Source organism: Nerophis ophidion, linkage group LG13 (assembly GCF_033978795.1).
Source record: "Nerophis ophidion isolate RoL-2023_Sa linkage group LG13, RoL_Noph_v1.0, whole genome shotgun sequence".
Lineage (NCBI taxonomy): Eukaryota > Metazoa > Chordata > Actinopteri > Syngnathiformes > Syngnathidae > Nerophis > Nerophis ophidion.
In genome coordinates, this window is record NC_084623.1 from 39,773,877 (window position 1) to 39,800,703 (window position 26,827).

At 40.3% G+C, this 26,827-nt stretch overlaps 1 protein-coding gene and 1 pseudogene across 6 annotated transcripts in view; one reads left to right on the forward strand and one right to left on the reverse strand.

Annotated features, from left to right (window-relative positions):
• The window catches only part of LOC133564038 (solute carrier family 15 member 2-like), an 11,278-nt pseudogene extending 129 nt beyond the window's left edge, over positions 1–11,149 (forward strand).
• Positions 11,150–12,749: 1,600 nt separating this feature from the next.
• The window catches only part of rinl (Ras and Rab interactor-like), a 56,987-nt gene continuing 42,909 nt past the window's right edge, over positions 12,750–26,827 (reverse strand). For all 6 annotated transcript variants that reach the window (XM_061918898.1, XM_061918896.1, XM_061918895.1 and 3 more), the window contains one exon: positions 12,750–15,433. In XM_061918898.1, coding sequence (XP_061774882.1) covers positions 15,111–15,433 — 323 coding nt within the window. In that variant the 3' untranslated portion in view covers positions 12,750–15,110. The remainder of the gene's footprint in view (positions 15,434–26,827) is intronic.

Here is a 26,827-nt window from a genome sequence, read left to right on the forward strand (position 1 = left end):
ACACACACACACACACACATGTCTCATGTAACAAAGAGAAGCCGGTTGGCGCCAATATTAGCAATGTAAAATATTACAAGGTAATTAGTGCTGGGTGATATGGCCTTTATTCAATATCTCGATATTTTTTGGCCTTTGATTGATTGATTGATTGATTGAAACTTTTATTAGTAGATTGTAAAGTTCAGTACATATTCCGTACAATTGACCACTAAATGGTAACACCCGAACAAGTTTTTCAACTTGTTTAAGACGGGGTTCACGTAAATCAATTCATATCGCGATACACGATATATGTCTGATATTTTGCCTTAGCCTTGAATTAACATTTGATACATATACTCACAGCAGTATGATGATTCTATGTGTCTACATTAAAACATTCTTGTTCATACTACATTAATATATGCTGATTTTAAACTTTCATGCAGAGAAGGAGATCACAACTAAGTCAATTGACCAAAACTGTATTTATTAAAGTTATTAGCAGGTGAATTTTGAAATGATGCTACATATTAGCAGTAATGGTACTTTTGGTAGCGACGCTTGTGCCCCACACTTGACAAATTAAAGTTGTCTATTCGAGATCTTCCCGCTTGAAGCCTAACCACCGCCAGACGATGGACCCCGTGCTGTTTTTCTTGGAATTAATTCCTCCTTCATCTGTTACTAGATTTGCGCCTTCTTTCTCTCATATTACCACTCGCACGGCTTCGCTAGCATCACAGCTAACGTTACCCATGCTGCTACCTCTCTGCTGGGTGAGGGCGTATACGTATTTGACGTATGACGTGACAGTATGTGACGTGTGTAAGGTGCGCTTACACTCTGTGAGAAGGAGACACAAAAAAGGAGTGGGAAGAGCCTGTAGTGTAATGCCCGTGGGAACGGATACTCAAATATCACGATATAGTCATTTTCTATATCGCAACGAGACAAACCCGTGTATATCGAAAAATTGCCATGCCTTACCTGGAATCCGAACTTAAAACTAGGGAACAACACAAGTAAACATATTCACATTCTAGGTACACACATTCATTAATTAAAGACCTCATTTCCACCGACAAACTTACAAAAATGTCGATGGGATCGCCCGACCAAGACTCACCCCCAGCCATGTAAAACTTTTCTGTGAGGGGAAGAAGGGAGGGGCTTCACAACCCTGGAACACTACAGGGTCTAAAGAGGGACAAAAAGACATCAAACCGTCCTCTCACAGGCGAGCAGAAAATAAATCTATTCAAAGATAAAATTCACAAACAAAATATAAAAAATAACAAAGGTGCATTTCAACTATGTTACACCAGCACTAGCAAAACATGTAAGCATAATGTTTCTATTTGAACATACGTCCAACCATCTGTTGCACCAGCACTGGCAAGTGGTGTGGACTCAAGCTAAACTAGATTGATAGTACTTTATTGATTCCTTCAGGAAAATTAAAATATTAAGTTGCGCTAAGCTAGCTGCAGGCTACGAACAAGGTACAGTAATTAGAAAAAAAGTTATAACGATATTCATAGATCAATAACTGAGAAGACTATAAATATTTCCCACATTGTTGCAGAGTGTATTTAAGACTTAAAATATATTTAGTTTGAAACCAATTTCTCCAGGAGACACCAAGTCCTGTTGACTTACCTCTGAAAGGAGGAATTTTTCTGATGTAAAATTCCGAGTTCTTCCACACACCCAAAATGGGTTTGTCCGTGAGCTTTTACTGACTTTGCATTCTGAAATGTTTGGCCTGTATAAAAACTGTCTCCGTTGACAACTCACCATATGAAATATAACTTACTTCACCAATTATTTTATTTTTAATTTTTATTGTAATTACTTATGGAGTATATTGTTAATAAATTGAGAACAGGAAGTGAACTGCCATGTAAAGGAAAAGGAGTAGGATCAAATAAGCTCTGCTTTTTCCTACTCCTTTTCGAACATGTCGAATAGAGAAACGAGAAATTGCGATGTATCATGTTGTATGCATGCATGTTCAAAATAAACTCAAACTCAATAATAATAATAATTAAAAAAATTAAATAAAGGGGAACATTATCAACAGACCCATGTAAGCGTCAATATATACCTTGATGCTGCAGAAAAAAGACCATATATTTTTTTAACCGATTTCTGAACTCTTAATGGGTGAATTTACTATTCGCTCTCAGAGCGATGACGTCACAACATGACGTCACCTAGGTAGTCAGTCCACCATTTTCTCAAACACATTACAAACATCGAGTTTAATCCGCTCTGTTATTTTCCGTTTTTTCAACTGTTTTTCCGTACCTTGGAGACATCATGCCTCGTCGGTGTATTGTTGGAGGGTGTAACAACACGATCAGGGACGTGGAGTGTGCTTCGATTAGCACGGCATGCTAATCGATGCTAACATGCTATTTAGGCTAGCTGTATGTACATTTGTAGCTATATTTGCATCCAGCCTTTCTCTCCACCCACATTTTATGCCAAACAAACACTTACCAATCGATGGATTTAAGTTGTTCCAGTGTTACAACATGCGAAAGTCCCGATCGTTTGGTCTGCACATTTTACCGGCGATGCTAAGGCAGACATGGCACAGAGATGTATGGATATCCTGCAGATGCATTTCCAAAGATAAAGTCAACGAAATCAAAAAGGTGAGTTTGTTGATGTTATTGACTTATGTGCTAATCAGACATATTTGGTCACGGCATGACTGCCAGCTAATCGATGCTAACATGCTATTTAGGCTAGCTGTATGTACATTTGTAGCTGTATTTGCACCCAGCCTTTCACTCCACCCACATTTAATGCCAAACAAACACTTACCAATCAACGGATTTAAGTTGTGCCAGTGTCACAAGATGCGAAATTCCCGATCCTTTGGTCTGCACATTTTACCGGCGATGCTAAGGCAGACATGGCACAGAGATGTATGGACATCCTGTGACACTCAATCGAAGGCGATCGCCGAATAGCGTCAATAGCTATTCGCTCAATAGCTTCAGTTTCTTCTTCAATTTTGTTTTCGCTATCTGCCTCTACACTCCAACCATCCGTTTCAATACATGCGTAATCTGTTGATCGCTTAAGTCGCTGAAATCCGAGTCTGAATCCGAGCTAATGTCGCTATATCTTGCAGTGCTATGCACCATGTTGGCATCACTAAATGACGTCACAGGAAAATGGACGATGGATTTAAAGATAGCAAAAATCCGGCACTTTAAAGCATTTTTTCGGGATATTCCATGATGGATAAACTTTAAAAAAAAACTTAAAAAATAAAATAAGCCACTGGGAATTGATTTGTATTGGTTTTAACCCTTCTGAAATTGTGATAATGTTCCCCTTAAAAAAATAAAAATAAACTAAAACTCAAGATACAGGTCACATTCGGCAGCTCGCTCAAATCTTGTCTACTCATGGTTCAATTATTTCAATTGTACTTATTTTTTATAATGTGGCGAGCTTTTGGAAAAGGATTCAGTTTATTTTGGTATAGTACGGTCGCTTTTTTTACTTACGTACAACCCATTTTCATCCAGTTAGTTGCTTTTGCTCACAATACCGCTAGTTGAGTACAGCCATGTAAACACAAACTTTGTTCAGCAAAAATGGCTACCTCTCACCCACAATGCATTGCGAAATCACGTGCTCTTTCGCGCCCTATTTTGCTGAATATTCTTGTACAAAAAAAAAAATACAGGGCACAGAGGATTACTTCTCACAAGTAAGAGTGAACATTACTGTTCATTGTATTTTGTGAATCGAAGATTATTGCTATTTATTCAGTGAAAATGTTTATAGCTATAAGTTATGTGTGTTTAGTGCCTGTGTTTAAAAAAAAAAAATAACGAAAAATGTATTAGTCATGTATTCAGTAGCACTGACTTAGATTACTCACACAAAAGTACTGTTGTAGGAACAAAATAATTATTATTTCTATAACATTGGCCAGCGAATTATTCACAAGATTTACATGGTGTATTCATATGTAATTCACCAACAGCAAGCGAGGTGCCATGTCTTAATATACATTTACTTGGAAATATAAACGTCTGAACATCTAAGGAGGTGCTTAACTCCCTGCTGCCATCTAGTGGAATATTTTTTAACTGCACTTAAATGCACATGCGGTCCAAAAGACTAATTTGCAATGACTGAGTGATATTTTTTAGTTATATGAAATGAGCACACATTATACATTTGTCAGCACCGCAGCACCTTCAACATTTTGATTGATTGAGTCACCTAAACCATAAAGAGTAAATCTCTGTTTGTGATTGGTCAAGCGCTTTTATAAGCCCGCCCCTTTTTGTCAACATGCTTATTATGACAAGATTGATCAAGTTATTATCCACTTGTGTGTTTATCCTGCATATTCAATGCTTGGCTAGACTTTGATACAATGTTGATTTATACATTCATGTCCTTCACTTATGGAGTGAAATTACTGCCAGATCTGTCCTTCAGAGCCAGGCCCTTTTCAAGATATTTGGGGGCCGAGCAACGGGAGTACCTGGGACCCACAAATCCTCCCTGCCCCCCCAAAAAACAACTAACTATACTTAACGCACAACCAGCAGAAATCATTAAAAAACAAAACTCAGTTGACAATAAAAAGTCGTTGTCACAATTGTTGGCTATGACTTTAAACCAATCAAGCATGCATCAATATAGCTCTTGTCTCAAAGTAGGTGTACTGTCACCACCTGTCACATCACGTTGTGACTTATTATGAGTTTTTTTTTCTGTTTTCCTGTGTGTAGTGTTTTAGTACTTGTCTTGCGCTCCTATTTTGGTGGCTTTTTCTATGTTTTTGGTATTTTCCTGTAGAAGTTTTATGTCTTACTTTGAGCGATATTTCCAGCATATACTTTGTTTTAGCAATCAGGATTTTTTCAGTTGTATTTATCCTTCTTTGTGGGGACATTATAGATTTTCATGTCATGTTCGGCTGTACATTGTAGACGCCGTATTTGCGCTACAGGAAGTATTTGCTGTCGTCCAGCATTCTGTTTTTGTTTACTTTGTAGCCAGATCAGTTTTAGTTTCGTTCTGCATAGCATTCCCTAAGCTTCAATGCCTTTTCTTAGGGCCACAATTTTTTTGTTAACTTTTGGTTTAAGCATTAGACACTTTTTTTCCTTCACACTGCCTCCCGCTGTTTGCAACATCTACAAAGCAATTAGCTACCGTCTGCCACCTACTGATATGGAAAAGTATTACACGGTTACTCTGCCCAGCTCTTGACATACTTTGCAGACTATAATTACAAGTTTGCAAAACATTTTTTTAACCCAAATATGTGAAATTAGATTTTCTCCCACGGCACACCAGACTGTATCATAGAGACAGTGGTTGAAAAACACCACTCTAATGTATCAGAACTTTGCATGGTCCTTTTGAAAATGTGAATTGTTTCCTATCCGTGAATGTGTGAATAAATATATTTGCAATGTCCCTGTTAAGTCTGAGGTGAAATATTTAGGCATTAACCTGTCAAAAAACCAATTAACTCCCAGAAAACAAACATAGAAAATTAAATTAAAGAATGACAAACTGAGCTTAACAAATACATTTGTTAATTCTTCAATAATTTCAATTTTATTTATTTATTATTAGAAATAATAATAAAAACAACAAAAAACAGTGCAACTTTAATTTAATTTGGAAAAATAAGATTCATTATTAGAAAAGGGCAACATGGTGACAGAATGTAGCGATAAATGATGATTGTTTAAAGCAGTGATTCTCAAACTTTTGCCACCAAAAACCACCATAATGACCAGCATTAAAATATAATAGTGGTGTAGGCCTAATTATTCATTAAAAACTATGCAGAGGTTTTATTTAGCAAATGTATTTGATATTTTTATGCAGCTGTAACATTACACATAGTTTGAACAGTAGCCCTTTGTTTGAATATAGGAAAATATAACACTTTACTTTAATCAAGTGAATCTTTGGCAAACCACTAGATGGAACCCACGTACAACTAATGGTACATCATGTTCCACTAGTGGTACACAGGGGCGCCGCTAGGGATTTGGACCCCCTTGAAAATAATCTTTACAAGGGCCCTGTATCTTTACAGGACCCCTCTGTATAATAATTTCATCATCATTAAGGGCCTCTCTGGGCCCCCATCCATCATGGGCCCCTAGAATCCGCATCCTTTACCCCCCCCTTTTCGGCGCCCCTGGTGGTACATGATGTACCACTAGTGGGAGATGTACCATAGCTTGAGAATCACTGATTTAAATGGTACCCTAAAATTGAACTGGTGGAAGTCCATCCATCCATTTTCTACCGCTTTGTCCCTTTCGGAAGTCATGGATTAAAAATTGTGATTCCTTCTGGTACTGCATAGCCCCCCGCCCCCAAAACAATAGTTGATAAAATAGAAGGATGGAAGTTTCATGATATGAGACGTTCATTGGTTGAAGCTTCCTGTAAAATTATCCGACTTTCACAAGCAGATGTACCTTATTGGAAGATGAAATATACACACAACTTGCCACCTCATCCAATTCAAAGGTGAAATAACACATTTATTTGACACACAATCAAATGGCTGATTATGATGGCTGCATGCATAAAATTATTTGGTTGGTTGTAGATATTATGGATGGACGGACCTAATCCTCCCACTTCCAAAGATATGCACCTGGGGATAGGTTGATTGGCAACACTAAAATTGGCCCTAGTGTGTGAATGTGAGTGTGAATGTTGTCTGTCTATCTGTGTTGGCCCTGCGATGAGGTAGCGACTTGTCCAGGGTGTACCCTGCCTTCCGCCCGATTGTAGCTGAGATAGGCGCCAGCGCCCCCCGCCACCCCGAAAGGGAATAAGCGGTAGGAAATGGATGGATGGACGGACCCGACTTGCATGCTTATGATTATTATTATGCCCTTTCTGAATTGAAACAGTCACACAAAGCTTTGCCAAAACAAATCTTTATTCTGCACAAAAGTTTGCCGCATTGCTTCCATAAAGGCAGTTGTGTGTTATGATTTTATGAATCAGATGATTGGCAACACTAAATGGTCCCTCGTGTGACAATGTGAGTGTGAATGTTGTCTGTCTATATGTGTCGGCTCTGCGACCAGGGGGCATTTTGTCCAGGGTGTACACTGCCTTTGGGCAGATTGCAGCTGGGATAGGCTCCAGCACCCCTCGCGACCCGAGAGGATGGAACCAATCTTAAAAAATATTTCATTAATGCACTAACTTTTTTATTTTATCCTATCTTACAGTACATTTTCCTCCAGGCAAACAAAACAAAAATGCCATTCGTACTAAGTTTGATAATGGCACCATTTTAAAAAAACAAGCATTATAGTTTGTTGTTCCATTACCAGCAAAAGTGAAAAAAACTCACTTTACAACCACAAACAATATTTAGCCATATTTTTGGTTAAGTAAATACATCCAAGTATTGACAAATCTTGTTGTTGCCATAAATTTAGCTTAGTTTGGCATTTTTTTTATTTCATTTTCTATGTTTGTTTTCTGAGAGTTTTTTATGTTTTGATAGGTTAATACCTAATTACTGCACCTCAGACTTCAAGCGACATTGCCATCCATCCATCCATTTCCTACCACTTATTCCCTTTTGGGGTCGCAGGGGGCGCCTATCTCAGCAACAATCGGGCGGAAGGCAGGGTACACCCCGGAAAAGTCGCCACCTCATCGCAGGGCCAACACAGATAGACAACATGTCTTTGGAAGTGGGAGGAAGGTGGAGTACCCGGAGGGAACCCACGCATTGACGGGGAGAACATCCAAACTCCACTCAGAAAGATCCCGAGCCTGGGATTGAACCCAGGACTGCAGGACCTTCGTATTGTGAGGCAGACGCACTAACCCCTCTGCCACTGTGAAGCCCAAGCGACATTGAAAATATCTGTATTCACACATTCATGTATAGGAAACAATTTAAATTTTTTAAGGTTTAGCCAAAGTCCTGATAAAAAATCTGTACCAAGATGCGCAATCAAATCCCTTTTTGCCTCCTCTTAGTATCACATGTGCATATGCAGACATCAGACCTCCTTTCGTAGGGCTCCAAAGACATTTTAGCCAGACACACGGATACTGTGAAAAATAAAAACTTAGATTTATATTGCGCTTTTCTCGACACTCAAAGCGCTCACAGAGAAGTGGGACCCAACATTCATTCACACCTGGTGGTGGTAAGCTACATCAGTAGCCACAGCTGCCTTGTGGTAGTTGACTATAGTATCACCACTTTTTTTCCCCGGTGTCAGACTAAGACTATTAAAAAACATAAATTTTGGTCTGTTTTTCCATTTTTGTTTACTGGGGATCTTCATTTTTCTTTTCAAAACCAAAAAAGGAAAATACTTTGTTTTTCAATTACATTTTGTGTATTTTAAAACAAAATAATGTTAATGGAAAAACCCTGTTGTTTTTTGTTTTTTAAATTTTATTAATGAAAAAAAAAAAGAAATAGTAAAACATACACAGACCAAGGACCTTTCGTCTGTACACAATTATTTATTTATGCATAGCTCAAATGTACAATTTCTGTACATTTTATCAGAGTTTCCACTGTCACCAAGGAAAAGGTGTATATTGCATTTATTTTATTTTGCTTTTTTGCAGAAATTTTGTGAGACCAATAATTTGGGCAGCCTCTGGTTCATCAAAATCAATGGCTTCTGTGAATGTTTCGTCATTGATGGCACCAGAGGTACTAAAACAACAAATGGGTTTTTCTAGATAACTAGACACCTGCGTGTGATAGAATGTTGACTCTGTAGTTAAAATTAGGTTGGCTGCCCTTTATAGCTGTCGTCCATATTCCTAGTGGTGTGTGTGCCGAACCATGAGGAAGGAGTATGTGAATGACTGCTGACCCGTCTATCATGCGGTTCAAATGGAGGGGCAGACAAGCAGGGGACACACCAGGAGTGGAGCCCCAGCGAGAGCACTCCATTCCCACGCCATGACCCCCTGCAAGCCGCCCCACCCAAAGTCCTTTTAGGTGTGTTTGCTGTAGCAGTGGGGTAGTGGTGGCAGGGGTCTCGGGCACATCTTCCAAAGCCTCCCTAGCCCAGGATGGAGATGACCAGAAAATACGGGTGAGAGGCACCCACGGTGGTCCAGAACCCCCCAAGTGCCCCTGGCAACCTCACTTGGTCTGCAGCCCAACCAATCTGGCCAACCTAGCCCCTTAAAGACAGTCCCCACAGACTGTACCCAATACCAAAGCCCCTACTGGCAACAGGGCCCCAGACACCGACCCCAAACCCTTGCATGCCGCACATCAATCAGGAAATCCGAAGCACCCGAGTGACACAGAACCCTAAGGACGATATACAACTGTACCTTACCTGCTGAACTACACTTGTATATTTGGTAGTTGAATGAAGTTTCAGGGCTTTATTGATGACTTCTATTCATGGTCATGCACACCCCTATCTCATCATTCTCAGGATTCATTGTACTAACTCAGATCAGTTGAACTGAAAACTTGGGGGTAAGTTAACTCGGAGTTCAGGGTTAGGTTCAAAGTTTGTTGAATCTGTTTTCTGGAACTGAAGTACTTGGTCACGTTGAGTGTGTGACGTTGTTGTTGTTGCTGCTGACAGCCGTGTTGACAATCTATTTCCTGACGTACCTTCTCTGGAACCATAACCTCTCCACGGCCATCTACCACACCATCAACAGCCTCTGCTACTTTTCGGCTATCCTGGCAGCGCTCATCGCCGACTCCTGGATCGGGAAATACAAGTAAGTACATGCCTTTCAGCACAAAAAATTCCAACTACCTAAATGTGAGTAAGGAGTGTTCTGTCCGTACAGGACCATCATCTATCTGTCCTTCGTCTACCTAATCGGTTTTGCAGTCATGAAAGTCATGATGCTGGCCGCCACACTCCCGTTGGGAAGCAGTAGCGTACACATGTAAGTTACTAATGACAGTTAGCTTTGGACTAATTAACTTTCTCAGGTAGTGATGTGGACTTGATTGTGTCTTCTAGAGCCTTGTCCGTGGTAGGGTTGATCCTCATCGCCTTCGGAGCCGGTAGTGTCAGATCCTGTGTGGCTGCCTTCGGAGGAGACCAGTTCCGAGATGGGCAAATAAGTCATAACATTATAGTCTGACATCATGTAGTCTTTTTCTCATATCAGTTTAAAAAGGAAAGTGGGACCCATCACTTCTTTTGGTATCCCAATAGAAAGAAATGTTCTTGTTTGCAGGCAAGTAAGGAAAATAATTTCTTCTCCAACTTATTCCTTTGGGTTAACACAGGCAGTCTCTTGGCCAGGATCACCACTTCCTATCTCAAAGGTCAGGTCCTCACCCTCGTACATTGGCGTGTGTGATGAACAAGTACTGATGATGTCTCCTCACCTGCAGAAATCGTGCAGTGCTATGGCAGCGGCGAATGCTACGCTCTGTCCTTTGGCGTCTCCGGCACTGTCATGGTGGTAGCTTTAAGTGAGGGCCTTCATGATTAACTTAGTTTAACTGCAAGCTCAAAAGTGTAACAGAATACACATAGAAATGCAAGAAAGTTAATAGCATATCTGTGCATAGCAATAATAAAACAGTTTGTGTTGTTATTTTCAAGCAGTTGTGTTCATTGCAGGCAGCAGACTCTACAGGACGAACCTTGCTCAGGGGAACATCTTGTTGGAAGTCTGCAACTGCGTCGGCGTGAGCTGACCAAACACTTCTTCATTGGATATCATCAAAAAATTCCACAGTTTTTTCTTTTACTTCCAGTTTGCAATCATGAATCGTAGGAGGAGGTCCATGTACAAGTCCAGCAGGAAGCACTGGTTGGACTGGGCTAAGTACAAGTACTCGGTACCGGTTTTTAATGTGATGTTGGACCCAGATAGCTAGGATATTTCCTGTAAGTGGTTTTGGTATTGCGTCAATAGAAGCGTCTGTTCATGGAGATAAAAATAGTTTTGAGGGTTTTGGTGCTCTTTATACCTTTGCCAATGTTCTGGGCTTTGTTCGAGCAGCAGGTACCAGAACCTGACCCACTTAAACCGCTGCAGAGTGTATGGCGCCAGAGCTAACTGTACATCGTTTCACTTCAAGGGTTCCCGCTGGACGCTGTAAGCCACCAGGATGAACATGGTCTTTGTGAGTTGGACGTCAGAAATTTGAACATATCCTTTACTGATGTAACTTTTACGATACGATCAAATAATTTGCTCGTCACCTCGATTTGTCGCTCTGTAAACTTCCTGGCACATTTATCCACTTCCATTTCAAACGTTAAATGGAGGATTTTTGTGTGTGTCAGGGATCGTATGCCTTTTGCATCCAATCTGATCAAATGCTGGTGAGTACCAGCACATTGACTCACTTACACCCCCTTGGGAGGAAAGTGGTACTATATGACGAGCTGCTGGTTTAATCAGGCAAAATCGATTTTAAACTCTTGAAGATAGGCCCCAGTAGGTCATTGCTGGCGTCAGCGTTTTATTTCCTGCTAAAGCACAGTTTTTCAGTTATTTTCATGTTCATTGAAAATACTATTATGAATTTTCTGTTTCCCTAGATCAGTGGTTCTTAACCTTGTTGGAGGTACCGAACCCCACCAGTTTCATATGCGCATTCACCGAACCCTTCATTAGTGAAAAATAAAGTGTTTTTTTTCAAATTCTAAACAAAGTTATATGTTTTTGGTAACACTTTGGTATGGGGAACACATTATAAGTAACAAAGACTTAATTCAGAGTTACTTGGACACTATGGGAACATATTGTAAGTAATTAAGAATTAATTTAGAGTTATTTGGTTAGGGTTAGGGCAGTGGTTCTTAAGCTTGTTGGAGGTACCGAACCCCACCAGTTTCATATGCGCATCCACCGAACCCTTCTTTAGTGAAAAATAAAAAGTTTTTTTTTTTCAAATTCAATACAAATTTGTATGTTTTTGGTAATTTGCATGTTAATAAACAACACATTTATGGTGAATATGTTTCCCATACTAATGTGTCACCATGTTTTTTTACTGGTGCACAAAATGGACTGTGCATGATCATCACCTTGTAATATGCTGACAGGGAGAAGTGTGTAATTACACGATGAGTCGGGTGTGTTTTGACCTCCGCCAAACCCCTCAGGCCGACCCACCGAACCCCTAGGGTTCGATCGAACCCGGGTTAAGAACCACTGATATATATATATATATATATATATATATTTTTTTTTTTTTTCTTTTTTCTTTTCAGGTAGTTCCCTCAGAACAGACTCGTGTATAAAGAAAAACTCCTCTACAATTGGTCAAAAGGCACTCAGGTGACTACCGTACTTACAATTTTGAGCAAGCACAACTATTTGTTTGTGATGCTTCCTTGTTAGTTTTTCGCCATGTGAAAAAATTCCTGTTGTGCAGCATAAAGTCCTGCGTGAATTCTGGAAAGTGTTTCCATTGCTTTACCAACAAACCCAAAATCAGGCAAGTATGGGAAGTGATGGGTCGCTGTCAAAGACTGGAGACCCACCAATAATAATAAAAATAGAAGAAATGAATACCTTTAACAGAAGATTTAACAAAAACAGACTAACTTTGAATCTCAGTAAAACTAAAATAATGCAACTTGGTAACAATAGAAGAAAAAGTCAAACGCAAATACAAATAGATGGAGAAAAAGTAAAAGTAACCACAATTTGGGTGTAACAATGGATGAGAAAGTGAACTGAAAATCTCATAAAAAACATACAACATAAGGTGGCAAGAAATAATGAACAAAGCAAAATATGTTCTGGACCATAAATCACGCCATAATCTTTATATTCTGAGTTATTGTGCAGAAATATGGGGAAATAGGTAGGAAATGTACACTTATTAACTTAGCATGATACAAAGAAAGAAAGATCAGTTAGAATAATACATAATAAGTGATACATACAGTGATTACAATACATTGGTGGCAGACACCACCGTTGACATATGTTCACACAGAAAGCAGTATTTCTCGCGATTGTTGGTCTAAACCAGGGGTGTCAAACTAATTTTATATCGGGGGCCGCATGGAGAAAAATATACTCCCTAGGGGGCCAGACTGGTAAAATCACGCCAGGATAACTTAAAAATAAAGATAACTTCAGATTGTTTTCTTTGTTAAAAAAATAGAACAAGCACATTCTGAAAATGTACCAATCATAATGTGTTTTTTTTTACACTTACATGTTGCGTTTAATAGTATTCTACCTTTATTTGTCGTTTTGTATATTTTCTGAATAAATTATGTGATAATGTTTCATCACAAAATTTTCAATCAATCAAGATAAAAAAAAAATACAAAAATCAAATTACCGGATGTTATTTATGTAGTTTGCTCATTTTCCTTAACTGGTGCACTAACATCATGTGGTTAGAATTTTTTTTTACACATGTAGCATCATCTACAACAGGGGTCGGGAACCTTTTTGGCTGAGAGAGCCATACAAGCCAAATATTTTAAAAAGTATTTCCGTGAGAGCCATATAATATTTTTTTTTAAGACTGAACACAACTAAATGCGTGCATTTTTAAGTAAAACCAGTATAATACGGTAAGTCTCTCATTCTTTTTAATAACACTGTTATTCTGAAGCGAACCAACAATACATAAAATACTTCTTACCATTAATGTGACTTCTTGAACAGGTGCGGTGGAAACCAGATGGATGGATTAAAATGCATGAGAATGTTTTATATTTTGAACGTTATTTTTGACACTATGACTACCAGCGGAATTATTCATTACTTATCGTGTTAAGCAATGCCAGCTAAGATTTATCTGAGAGCCAGATGCAGTCATCAAAAGAGCCACATCTGGCTCTAGAGCCATAGGTTCCCTACCCCTGATCTACAAAGATACAAATAATTGCAATTGCGTCATCTAGTGGACACATTTAGAAAAGCAGTTTCTTTCATTCAAAAATTTTGGCCCATTTTTATACAAAGCAAACTTATCCCGCAGGCCGGATAAAACCTGACTTACGTTTGACACCCCTGCTCTAAAGCTAAAGAAAATTTTGGCAAAATGAGAGGAGCAAGTTGTTTTTTGGTCATTCTGTTTATTCATTTTTTTTTTTAACATTTGTAGCCCCGCCGAGTGTGTGTTAGAGTGCCGCTAGTCGCAGGAACTTAGCAGCAGAGTGTGTCGAATACGGCCGCAAAATTATAATTTGACAAAATCAAATCAGGTGTTATTGAAAGTGTATGAGCTGGAGTATGTTCAGGACTATATTTAGACATATTATTTTTGGTTTATTTGGTCAGAAAAGCTAACATCAAAATGACAGTAATTGCATGCATCCGTGCACAGCTGCACATGTTCTTGGTAGCAGTCACGGCGCCTGTTGCTTAGTTGGCCATTCTCTCTTTGTACACGACTCTGTTTCAAAACACACACTACCGCCCTCTGTTGGCAAATAAGCACCACAGACGTTGCTCAATATTTTCCATCCGTCCATCCATTTTCTACCGCTTATTCCCTTTTGGGGTCGCGGGGGGCGCTGGCGCCTATCTCAGCTACAATCGAGCGGAAGGCGGGGTACACCCTGGACAAGTCGCCACCTCATCGCAGGGCCAACACAGATAGACAGACAACATTCACACTCACATTCACACACTAGGGCCAATTTAGTGTTGCCAATCAACCTATCCGCAGGTGCAGGTCTTTGGAGGTGGGAGGAAGCCGGAGTACCCGGAGGGAACCCACGCATTCACGGGGAGAACATGCAAACTCCACACAGAAAGATCCCGAGCCTGGATTTGAACCCAGGACTGCAGGACCTTCGTATTGTGAGGCAGACGCACTAACCCCTCTGCCACAGTGAAGCCCTTCTCAATATTTTGTGTTTCATTATTCTTATGGTTATTTATTTCCTGTCAACTTGGCTGTAATTCAGGTGTCAACTTAATAAAAATATAAATCTATTTATGCTATAATAATAATCTATGCATTTTTATGAATATAACACAAAGTCCCCAATGACATGTAAGCAGTAATATACTGTATGTTCTTTCATCTGAACAAAGTTAGTCATATTCCCAGGATATCAATTTGAATATTTACCATAATTTGGCTTTCTGGAGGAATGCGAGAGTAAGTTTATGTAAAGACACATTTAATCTTGTGTCCTGTTGTCATTAGAGTCCAGCGTCTCATCCGTGTTCATTTCTGTCTGCTGCTGTGGATCATCCATCACACTATTCCCCACTTCCCCGGTGTCGCCGTCCTCCGCCTGCACGGCCTTCTCAGGACTCGTCTGTCTGCGGACGGTCCGTCTGCGCGCACTGTGCCGGGATTGGTTGCTGTGCACGGTGCGCCTGCGATGCCATTGGCTGAGAGAGTGCTGGGCTTCCACGCTGAGTTGACGGGCAGCCAAGCGCGACCGGAAGCTGCTGACGTAGTAGAGAGCGGCGTACAAGGTTGTCAGGTAGTAGCCACCTGTTGATGAAGAAAGCAATAATTCAATCTCGAAAAGTACAGAAAGGGACAAAATGATTCTATGTCTTAAACGGGGGTGTAAAACTTGTTTTTATTTAGGGCCACATGGCAATTATGGCTGCCCTTAAAGGGCCGCATTTAACAGTGAATATAAATTAATATACAAACCGTAAAACCAGTGAAGTTGGCATGTTGTGTAATAAAAACAGAATATATTGATTTGCAAACTCTTTTCAACTTATATTCAATTGAATAGACCTCAAAGACAAGATATTCAATGTTCGAACTGAGAAATAAAATTTTTTTGGTACATGGGCATATTTTCCAGTGTGTTACATGGCCTTTCCTTTTAACAACACTCAGTAAACGTTTGGGAACTGAGGAGACCAATTTTTGAAGCTTTTCAAGTGGAACTCTTTCCCATTCTTGCTTGATGTACAGCTTAAGTTGTCCTACAGTTCGGGTCTCCGTTGTCGTATTTTAGGCTTCATATTGCGCCACACATTTTCAATGGGAGACATGTCTGGACTACAAGCAGGCCAGTCTAGTACCTGCATTATTTTACTATGAAGCCACGCTGATGAAACACGTGGCTTGGCATTGTCTTGCTGAAATAAGCAGGGGCGTCCATGATAACGTTGCTTGGATGGCAACATATGTTACTCCAAAACCTGTATGTACCTTTCAACATAAATGGTGCCTTCACAGATGTGTAAGTTACCCATGCCTTGGGCACTAATACCGCCCCATACCATCATAGATGCTGGCTTTTGAACTTGCACCTATAACAATCCAGATGGTTCTTTTCCTCTTTGTTCCGCAGGACACAACGTCCACAATTTTCAAAAACAATTTGAAATGTGGACTCGTCAGACGACAGAACACTTTTCCACTTTGCATCAGTTCATCTTCGATAAGCTCGTGCCCAGCGAAGCCGGTGGCGTTTCTGGGTGTTGTTGATAAGTGGCTTTTGATTTGCATAGTACAGTTTTAACTTGCACTTAAAGATGTAGCAAGGAACTGTAGTTACTGATAGTTTTTTTTAAAGTGTTCTTGAGCCCATGTGGTGATATCCCTTACACACTGATGTTGGTTTTTGATGCAGTACCACCTGAGGGATCCAAGGTCATGGGCATTAAATGTTGGTTTTTGGCCTTGCAGTGATTTCTCCAGATTCTCTGAACATTTTGATGATATTACGGACCGTAGTTGGTGAAATCCCTAAATTCTTTGCAATAGCTTGTTGAGAAATGTTCTTAAACTGTTCGACAATTTGCTCACATATTTGTTCACAAAGTGGTGACTCTCGCCCCATCAATGTTGGTGAATGACTAAGCATTTCATGGAAGCTGCTTTTATACGCAATCATGGCACCCACCTGTTCCCAATAAGCCTGTTCGCCTGTGGGATGTTTCAAATAAATGTTGGATGAGCATTCCTCTACTTTCTCAGTCTTTGTTGCCCCTTGTGCCAGCTTTTTAGAAACATGTTGCATGCATCAAATTCCAAATAAGCTAATATTTGCAAAAAATAAAAATGTTTTCCAGTTTGAACATTAAATATTTTGTCTTTGCAGTTCAATTGAATATATGTTGAAAAGGATTAGCAAATCACTGTATTCTGTTTTTATTAATGATTTACACAACATGCCAACTTCACTGGTTTTGGGGTTTCTAGAGGTATAATAGCCCTGTTACACACACTTTGAATAGGCTGTTAATAACTGTTTTTGATTATTATATTTTTTGTTAACAAATTGATGGACAACGTTTAAAAAAAAAATCACAAGTCAAGGTGACAAATGGATATTAAAGTATTTACTTTTGATTACAAAAAAAAAATGCTTCGGACATGTTGTCGCAAAATCAGATAATATCCAAGTGAAGAACATATGCACCTGTATGCAGTGCATGTTTCTGTTAAAACTGAAAGAACAAATATATGTTTTATAATTTACAGCCTCTCGCAGGCCACATGAAATGATATGGAGGGTAACACTAAATTATGTGGTAGGCAACTAGAAATGACATAGCAGGCCACGTAAAATAACTTGGCAGGTCACTTAAATGACGCGCCGGGCTACATTAAATAATGTGGCGGAATACATAAAATGACGTGATGAGCAACTTGGTATTATGACATGGCTGACCTTATAAAATAAAGTTGCAGACCACAATACATGTGGTAGGCCGCCTAAATGATGTGGCGGACAACATAAAATTATATGGTGGTCTGTAAAGTGGCGGACCACATAACATGATGAATCGGAATACATAAAATGACGTGATGAGCAACTTAGTAAAATGACATGGCGGATCTTATAAAATAAAGTTGCGGACCACAATACTTGTGGTAGGCCACCTAAATGATGTGGCGGACAACGTAAATTTATGTGGTGGTCTGTAAAGTGGCGGACCACATAATATGATGTGTCGGACTACATAAAACGACGTGATGAGCAACTTAGTAAAATGACATGGCGAACCTTATAAAATAAAGCGGCGGACCACATAACATGTTGTTGTAGGCCACCTAAATTATGTGGTGGACAACATTAAATGTTGTGGTGGACAATGATGTGGTGGACCACATTAAGTGATGTGGTGGGCCACTTAAATGATGTGACCAGCCACTGAAACTACATTGCCGACCACATAAAATGACAAAGTGGGCTACTCAAATGACGTGGCGGCCCCCTGACATGATGTGGCAGCCCACTTAAATGATATGTCGGGCCATTTAAATGATGTGACCATGCTCTTAAAGGGGAACTGCACTTTTTTGTAATTTGTACTATCGTTCATAACCGTTATGAAAGCCATGACAACGGATGTTTTTTTGTATTTTTTTTTGTTTTCAATATTAAATAAATGCAAGTAGGACATTAATAATAACATTTAATATTTACATATTTTGACCATTTTAAGCATACACGGCGCATTCTGTCACGGCGCGGTCTCGAACCCACAATCCTCCCGCAGCAAGATCCAACACTCTGTCTGGCAGCATGCCGGGACACGCCCCCGCACGCATCAAGAGCTTCCGCCCATGCTTTGCCGCAGCTGCAGACAGTCAGCACACCTGGATTAATATCAGGAGGACGGCATAAAGACCACTCACTCCTTGGAACCTACGTCGGAACATCGTTAACTTTTAGTAGTAAGCATTACGTCTCTGTAGTGGTGTAACGGTACGTGTATTTGTATTGAACTGTTTCGGTACAAGGGTTTCGGTTCGGTACGAGGGTGTATCGAACGAGTTTATAAACTAAAGTCTTAACAAGCTGCTCGGCTTTCTGCCTCTGTCTGAGCATTGAGCACCCAGCATTGTCCCGCCCACACAACCATCTGATTGGTTACATACAAAGCCAATCAGCAAGCATGGAGTCAGTGCTCCGGCGTCGAGATGAGCAGATATGTGTTTAGCAGGTGAGCAGCGGGCATCGTACACTCCCCCAATTATAAAAAAACACTTCCCAGTCACAACTATTACAAACATCACTATGAACCCGTTGAACTTCTAGAAACTTAAACTGCAGCTCAGCTCGCTCATAGTTCTGGGTTGAGGTGAAGGCTAATTAGCTTTCAGCGTTACGTTAGCTCATTTTGCTGTGTGTGCGTGCGTGTGCGTGCATGTGTGCGTGCGTACGTGTGCGTGCGTGTGTGCGTGTGTGTGTGCGTGTGCATGTGTGCGCATGTGTGTGTGTGTGTGTGTGTGTGTGTATAATAAAAGTCAACTACAGGTTTCCCAAATGCTGTAATAAATTAAGCATGATGAGTTGACTTGAAACTGTTTAATGTTGCACTTTTTATATGTGGAAGAAAGGTTTTGTCATTTTATTTAATCAAAGCAACAACTTGAGGCAGTATATTGTGGATTAACGTGGGTAGAATTATTATAGTGTTCCCAATATTAAAAGGATAAAGCCATTGTTTACAAATTTGGTAAATAGATAACCAAAAAATTTATATTTTGTTGTTTTCTTTCTGTACCGAAAATGAACCGAACCGTGACCTCTAAACCGAGGTACGTACCGAACCAACATTTTTGTGTACCGTTACACCCCTACGTTTCTGGCTTTCCTCTTGTCGTCCTCGCTCTTGTTCTATTTGTCCCTTTTTGTATTTTTGACTCATGTCCCTTGTCTCCCTCGCAGTGCCCGCCTTGTTCCCTGTGCTCGAGCTCTGTACCTCGACCTCCATCCGGATTTAGGACTGCCTCCCTCGATGCTCGACCCTTTTGCCTGGACACGGACCTTGTCGCTTTTCTCCTGCCTGTCCCCGGACTTCCTTTGTGCCTCGCCCTCTTGGACTGACGAAGATTTCACCCATCACGCCAGGTACAACATCCTCTGGTATTATTTACATGGTTAATTTTACACTTAGTCCTGCAACCAACACATAGAGTAGCATACACCTCCCACACAATCATCAAAGGTTACAATAAACCTGGTAACCTGAGCTTCTTTGTGGTGTCGTCTCCTTCCACCGCTCACATACATAACACATTCATTTCAAAAATGTGTCAATACATGATTTTTTGTCACTGATTTCTGCTCACCGCAGACATTATGAGAGACAACAAACAATAGTAAAACATCCCTTAGGATTGTGACTGCTGGGATGTTCATATATTCCCATTTAGATGATGAAAAACAACTCATGATCCACACGAAGAAACAGTGTGGGGGGTTGGGGATACAAGCACCATTCCGGTCTTTCTTGCCAGTTCTAGATTCTAAATGGCTGTCAAAATGTCCCAACTTGTTGGATTACCTACTCAGACGTCTCATGTCCAGGTGACAGGCATGATTTATGATCTAAAATAAACTTCAAAGGAGCAAGGAAGCAGCAGACCACTCGATGATGTAAACATAGGCACCCATGGAAGTGATCACGTCGTCGCTATAAATAGATTGTCTGCGTTAGCACTTATAATAAGAAAATCACTAATACTTGATTAAAATTTAAGTCACAAAATGTAAATGGAGTATTGCTGGCACTTTCTGAATGGTTATTTATCAGATTTTATGGGCGGAATGAAGGCCCGCCCTCCCGTTGGCTCCACTGCAAGCGAACTTTTATTTATTTGATACTTAGAATGCATTAAAAAAAAACCAGCCGTCATGTCTTTCATAAATATTGTGAACGATAGGCAAAATTCCCACCAAATAGTGCAGTTCCGATTTAAATTATATGGCGAACCACATAAAATCATGTCGTGGCCCACTTAAATTATATGTCGGGCCATTCAAATTATGTGGCCAGCCACTTAAACTATATGGAGGACCACATATAATGATGTGGTCTGCCACTTAAAATAATGTGTGGGACCACGTTAAATGATGTGGCAGGCCACGTGATAAAATGTGGCAGGGCAGATCTATCCCCCGGGCCTTGACTTTGACAGCTGTGTGTTAATTAATTACAGTCATTTACCACTTACTGGTGCACACTAGAAATGTCTTTCTTTCAGCATGACTGTGATGCAGTGCACACATGCTTGGAGGATCTTGGCGTGGAAACAGTAGAGAGCCCTGACCTCAAGTCCTCAAGTACCCTCCTGCTTTCAAAAGCAGCAGCTCACACCCCATCACCAGGAGACACCAAGGAAAGCTTGCCAAAAATGTTTTTTTATATCCAATAAATGACGGAGCAGGAAAGGACTTGGAATACATACTTACAAACCCCGTTTCCATATGAGTTGGGAAATTGAGTTAGATGTAAATATAAACGGAAAACAATGATTTGAAAATCCTTTTCAACCCATATTCAGTTGAATGCACTACAAAGACAAGATATTTGATGTTCAAACTCATAAACGTAATTTTTTTTTTGCAAATAATATTTAACTTAGAATTTTATGGCTGCAACACGTGCCAAAGTAGTTGGGAAAGGGCATGTTCACCACTGGGTTACATCACCTTTTCTTTTAACAACACTCAATAAACATTTGGGAACTGAGGAAACCAATTGTTGAAGCTTTGAAAGTGGAATTATTTCCCATTCCTGTTTTATGTAGAGCTTCAGTCGTTCAACAGTCCGGGGTAATAAAAATGGGAACCAATACCTCCCTGCTTGGCACTCAGCATCAAAGTTTGGAATTGGGGGTTAATAGCAAGATGGCGGCGCCCGGACGGGCTGCGACACTGCGGTGCTCTTGCTAAAGATGGAACATTTGGCGGAAATGCCGGACAGTTCTGCAGACTTCATGGCTGGCTCGCATCGTGGTCACTCCGTGATCACGTACGACCGCCAGACACTTCTGGATATGGACATATCGGGCCGTTTTGGACTGATAGACGCGGGCGTGCTAAACATGCTAACTAGCATGGGAATACGTCGGCGGCTACATCCAGCGGCCTGTGAAGCAGGGGAGTCTAGTAGCAGCGGGGGCCGTCTACGGAGCAGATGCCAGCGGTGTGATCGGAAACGCGGATGCCGAGCGGGGCTTAAAACAAAGCAGAAGGCTAATCCCCACAGAACACCACTTCCCTCCATTCTGAAGACGGATTTAGATGAAAGATGCGAGACTACTGGTCTGGGTAAGGAGTCAGTTAAATTAGAACAAGTTTTTTCTGCTTTGAGTGTTTCAGAGTTGGACATGTGTTTTACCGAGGTGGCTAACTATGATGCGTGCAGTTTATCAAAGCAACAAACAAACAATCGAAAAATCCCCGTTACTGAGGTGGCTAACTATGATGCGTGCAGTTTATCAAAGCAACAAACAAACAATCGGAAAATCCCCGTTACTGAGGTGGCTAACCATGATGCGTGCAGTTTATCAAAGCAACAATCAAACAATCGGAATATTCCCGTCGTATCAATTCCAAGATATGGTCGTAATTATACTGAACGCACTGGGCATAATAAACACAACATTATTAATATTGCTACTACGGATAATTTGATCAACAATTCCCTAAAACAGCCCACAACCTATAATATAGGTTTTTTAAACATAAGATCATTGTCTCCCAAAACGTTGTTAGTTAATGATATTATCAGAGACAACAATCTTAACGTTATCGGTCTCAGTGAAACCTGGCTTAAACCAAATGACTTTTTTGCGCTAAATGAGGCATGTCCTCCTAACTTTACACATGCGCATATTGCCCGTCCGCTTAAAAGGGGTGGGGGGGTCGCACTAATATACAACGAAAACTTTAACCTTAGTCCTAACATAAATAATAAATATAAATCGTTTGAGGTGCTTACTATGAGGTCTGTCACACCGTTGCCTCTACACCTGGCTGTTATCTACCGCCCCCCAGGGCCCTATTCGGACATGATCAATGAATTCTCAGAGTTCGTTGCTGATCTAGTGACACACGCCGATAATATAATCATAATGGGGGACTTTAATATCCATATGAATACCCCATCGGACCCACCGTGGGTAGCGCTCCAGACTATAATTGATAGCTGTGGTCTCACACAAATAATAAATGAACCCACGCATCGCAACGGTAATACGATAGACCTAGTGCTTGTCAGGGGTATCACCGCTTCCAAAGTTACGATACTCCCGTATACTAAAGTATTGTCCGATCATTACCTTATAAAATTCGAGGTTCAGACGCATGTTCGTCAAACTAATAATAATAATAACTGCTATAGCAGCCGCAACATTAATACGGCCACAACGACAACTCTTGCTGACCTACTGCCCTCAGTAATGGCACCATTCCCAAAATATGTGGGCTCTATTGATAACCTCACTAACAACTTTAACGACGCCCTGCGCGAAACCATTGATAACATAGCACCGGTAAAATTAAAAAAGGCTCCAAAAAAGCGCACCCCGTGGTTTACAGAAGAAACTAGAGCTCAGAAATTATTATGCAGAAAGCTGGAACGCAAATGGCGCACGACTAAACTTGAGGTGCACCATCAAGCATGGAGTGATGGTTTAATAACTTATAAACGCATGCTTACCTTAGCTAAAGCTAATTATTACTCAAATCTCATCCACCGTAATAAAAACGATCCTAAATTTTTGTTTAGTACGGTAGCATTGCTAACCCAACAAGGGACTCCTTCCAGTAGCTCCACCCACTCAGCTGATGACTTTATGCTAACCCAACAAGGGACTCCTTCCAGTAGCTCCACCCCCTCAGCTGATGACTTTATGCAATTCTTTAGTAAGAAAATTGAAGTCATTAGAAAGGAGATTAAAGACAATGCGTCCCAGCTACAACGGGGTTCTATTAACACTGACACGATTGTATATACGGCGGATACTGCCCTCCAAAATAGTTTCTCTCGTTTTGAGGAAATAACATTAGAGGAATTGTTACAACGTGTAAATGGAATAAAACAAACGACATGTTTACTTGACCCGCTTCCTGGGAAACTGATCAAGGAGCTCTTTGTATTATTAGGTCCATCAGTGCTAAATATTATAAACTTATCACTTTCCTCGGGCACTGTTCCCCTAGCATTCAAAAAAGCGGTTATTCATCCTCTTCTTAAAAGACCTAACCTCGATCCTGACCTCATGGTAAACTACCGACCGGTGTCTCACCTTCCCTTTATTTCAAAAATCCTCGAAAAAATTGTTGCGGAGCAGTTAAATGAACACTTAGCGTCTAACAATCTATGTGAAACCTTTCAATCCGGTTTCAGGGCAAATCACTCGACGGAGACAGCCCTCGCAAAAATGACTAATGATCTATTGCTAACGATGGATTCTGATGCGTCATCTATGTTGTTGCTCCTCGATCTTAGTGCTGCTTTCGATACTGTCGATCATAATATTTTATTAGAACGTATCAAAACACGAATTGGTATGTCAGACTTAGCCCTGTCTTGGTTTAACTCTTATCTTACTGATAGGATGCAGTGTGTCTCCCATAACAATGTGACCTCGGACTACGTTAAGGTAACGTGTGGAGTTCCCCAGGGTTCGGTCCTTGGCCCTGCACTCTTCAGCATCTACATGCTGCCGCTAGGTGACATCATACGCAAATACGGTGTTAGCTTTCACTGTTATGCTGATGACACCCAACTCTACATGCCCCTAAAGCTGACCAACACGCCGGATTGTAGTCAGCTGGAGGCGTGTCTTAATGAAATTAAACAATGGATGTCCGCTAACTTTTTGCAACTCAACGCCAAAAAAACGGAAATGCTGATTATCGGTCCTGCTAGAGACCGAACTCTATTTAATAATACAACTCTAACATTTGACAACCAAACAATTAAACAAGGCGACACGGTAAAGAATCTGGGTATTATCTTCGACCCAACTCTCTCCTTTGAGGCACACATTAAAAGCGTTACTAAAACGGCCTTCTTTCATCTCCGCAACATCGCTAAAATTCGCTCCATTCTGTCCACTAAAGACGCTGAGATCATTATCCATGCGTTTGTTACGTCTCGCCTCGACTACTGTAACGTATTATTTTCGGGTCTCCCCATGTCTAGCATTAAAAGATTACAGTTGGTACAAAATGCGGCTGCTAGACTTTTGACAAGAACAAGAAAGTTTGATCACATTACGCCTGTACTGGCTCACCTGCACTGGCTTCCTGTGCACTTAAGATGTGACTTTAAGGTTTTACTACTTACGTATAAAATACTACACGGTCTAGCTCCATCCTATCTTGCCGATTGTATTGTACCATATGTCCCGGCAAGAAATCTGCGTTCAAAGGACTCCGGCTTATTAGTGATCCCCAAAGCCCAAAAAAAGTCTGCGGCCCTCCCGGTAACAGTTCGAGATGCTACCTCAGTAGAAGCATTTAAGTCTCACCTTAAAACTCATTTGTATACTCTAGCCTTTAAATAGACTCCCTTTTTAGACCAGATGATCTGCCGTTTCTTTTCTTTTTCTTCTATGTCCCACTCTCCTTTGTGGAGGGAGTCCGGTCCGATCCGGTGGCCATGTACTGCTCGCCTGTGTATCGGCTGGGGACATCTCTGCGCTGCTGATCAGCCTCCACTTGGGATGGTTTCCTGCTGGCTCCGCTGTGAACGGGACTCTCGCTGCTGTGTTGGATCCGCTTGGACTGGACTCTCGCGACTGTGTTGGATCCATTATGGATTGATCTTTCACAGTATCATGTTCTCATATGTTCTCATAGTCATCAGTATCATCAGTATCACAGTATCACGTTCTCATAGTCATTATTGTCACCGATGTCCCACTGGGTGTGAGTTTTCCTTGCCCGAGGATGTCGTAGTGGTCTGTGCAGCCCTTTGAGACACTAGTGATTTAGGGCTATATAAGTAAACATTGATTGATTGATTGACTGAAAAATGCCGCTCACTGCTCCCCTCACCTCCCAGGGGGTGAGGGTGATGGGTTAAATGCAGAAGAAAATCTCACCACACCTACTGTGTGTGTGACAATCATTGGTACTTTAACTTTATATATATATACATATATATATATGTATATATATATATATATATATATATATATATATATATATATATATATATATATATATATATATATATATATATATATATATATATATATATATATATATATCCATTTCCTACCGCTTATTCCCTTTTGGGGTCGCGGGGGGCACTGGCGACTATCTCAGCTACATATATATCCATGTACAAATATATATATATATATATATATATTTTTTTTTAACCCAATGCGTCCCCCGTGTCAAAAGGTTTTGGGACCCCTAAACTATAATATTGTGCAGTAAGGATGTTTGTAGTCTAATCTACTTGTGTTTGCTGCCATCTGGTGGGTTCAACGTCTAACTACAGTGTTTAATGGAAGTCTACGAGAGAGGTTCTTTTGACCTCGGGGCCCAATATTTCTACTACAGAGGGGCCCGGAGCTCACTCAAATTCTACCATTGAATTAGTAGTCTTACTGCTGTCGTCAATATTTATATCTAACCTACTTGTCAAATGATATGAAACCATGTGTTAATCAAAAAGATTATTGCCAAGGATTAGGTCAGTTTAATTACAAAAATAAATATGAATCAAATATACTGCAAAGAAAGGGAGTCATAAAAACTAAAAATAATAACAAAACTAAATAAACAATAAATAATAATGAATAAAAATACAATTTCAATAAAATTAGTACACAGCTTGATAACTTAAGTCATAATTTTTGCGCTAAAGAAACTTCTCTGTCACTTTGGCTTCAGACTTCTTCTGTCTGTTTGATATTGGCATTACTGCCACAAGTGGTGGAAAAGTGTATTACACCTGAGTACCGCTGTGGCCCATACGGACTGTCACGACCCGGGTACCGGAAGACCTGATTAGTCAATTTATGCGCAAAGACTATGTCACTTCTTTTCGACTTTGTTTTACGGCAGTTATGTTTGTTCAAAGTTTTTTTGTTGTTGTTGGAATCTTTATTTCAAGAACAATTACATATTAAATATTACATACAAAATAAAAA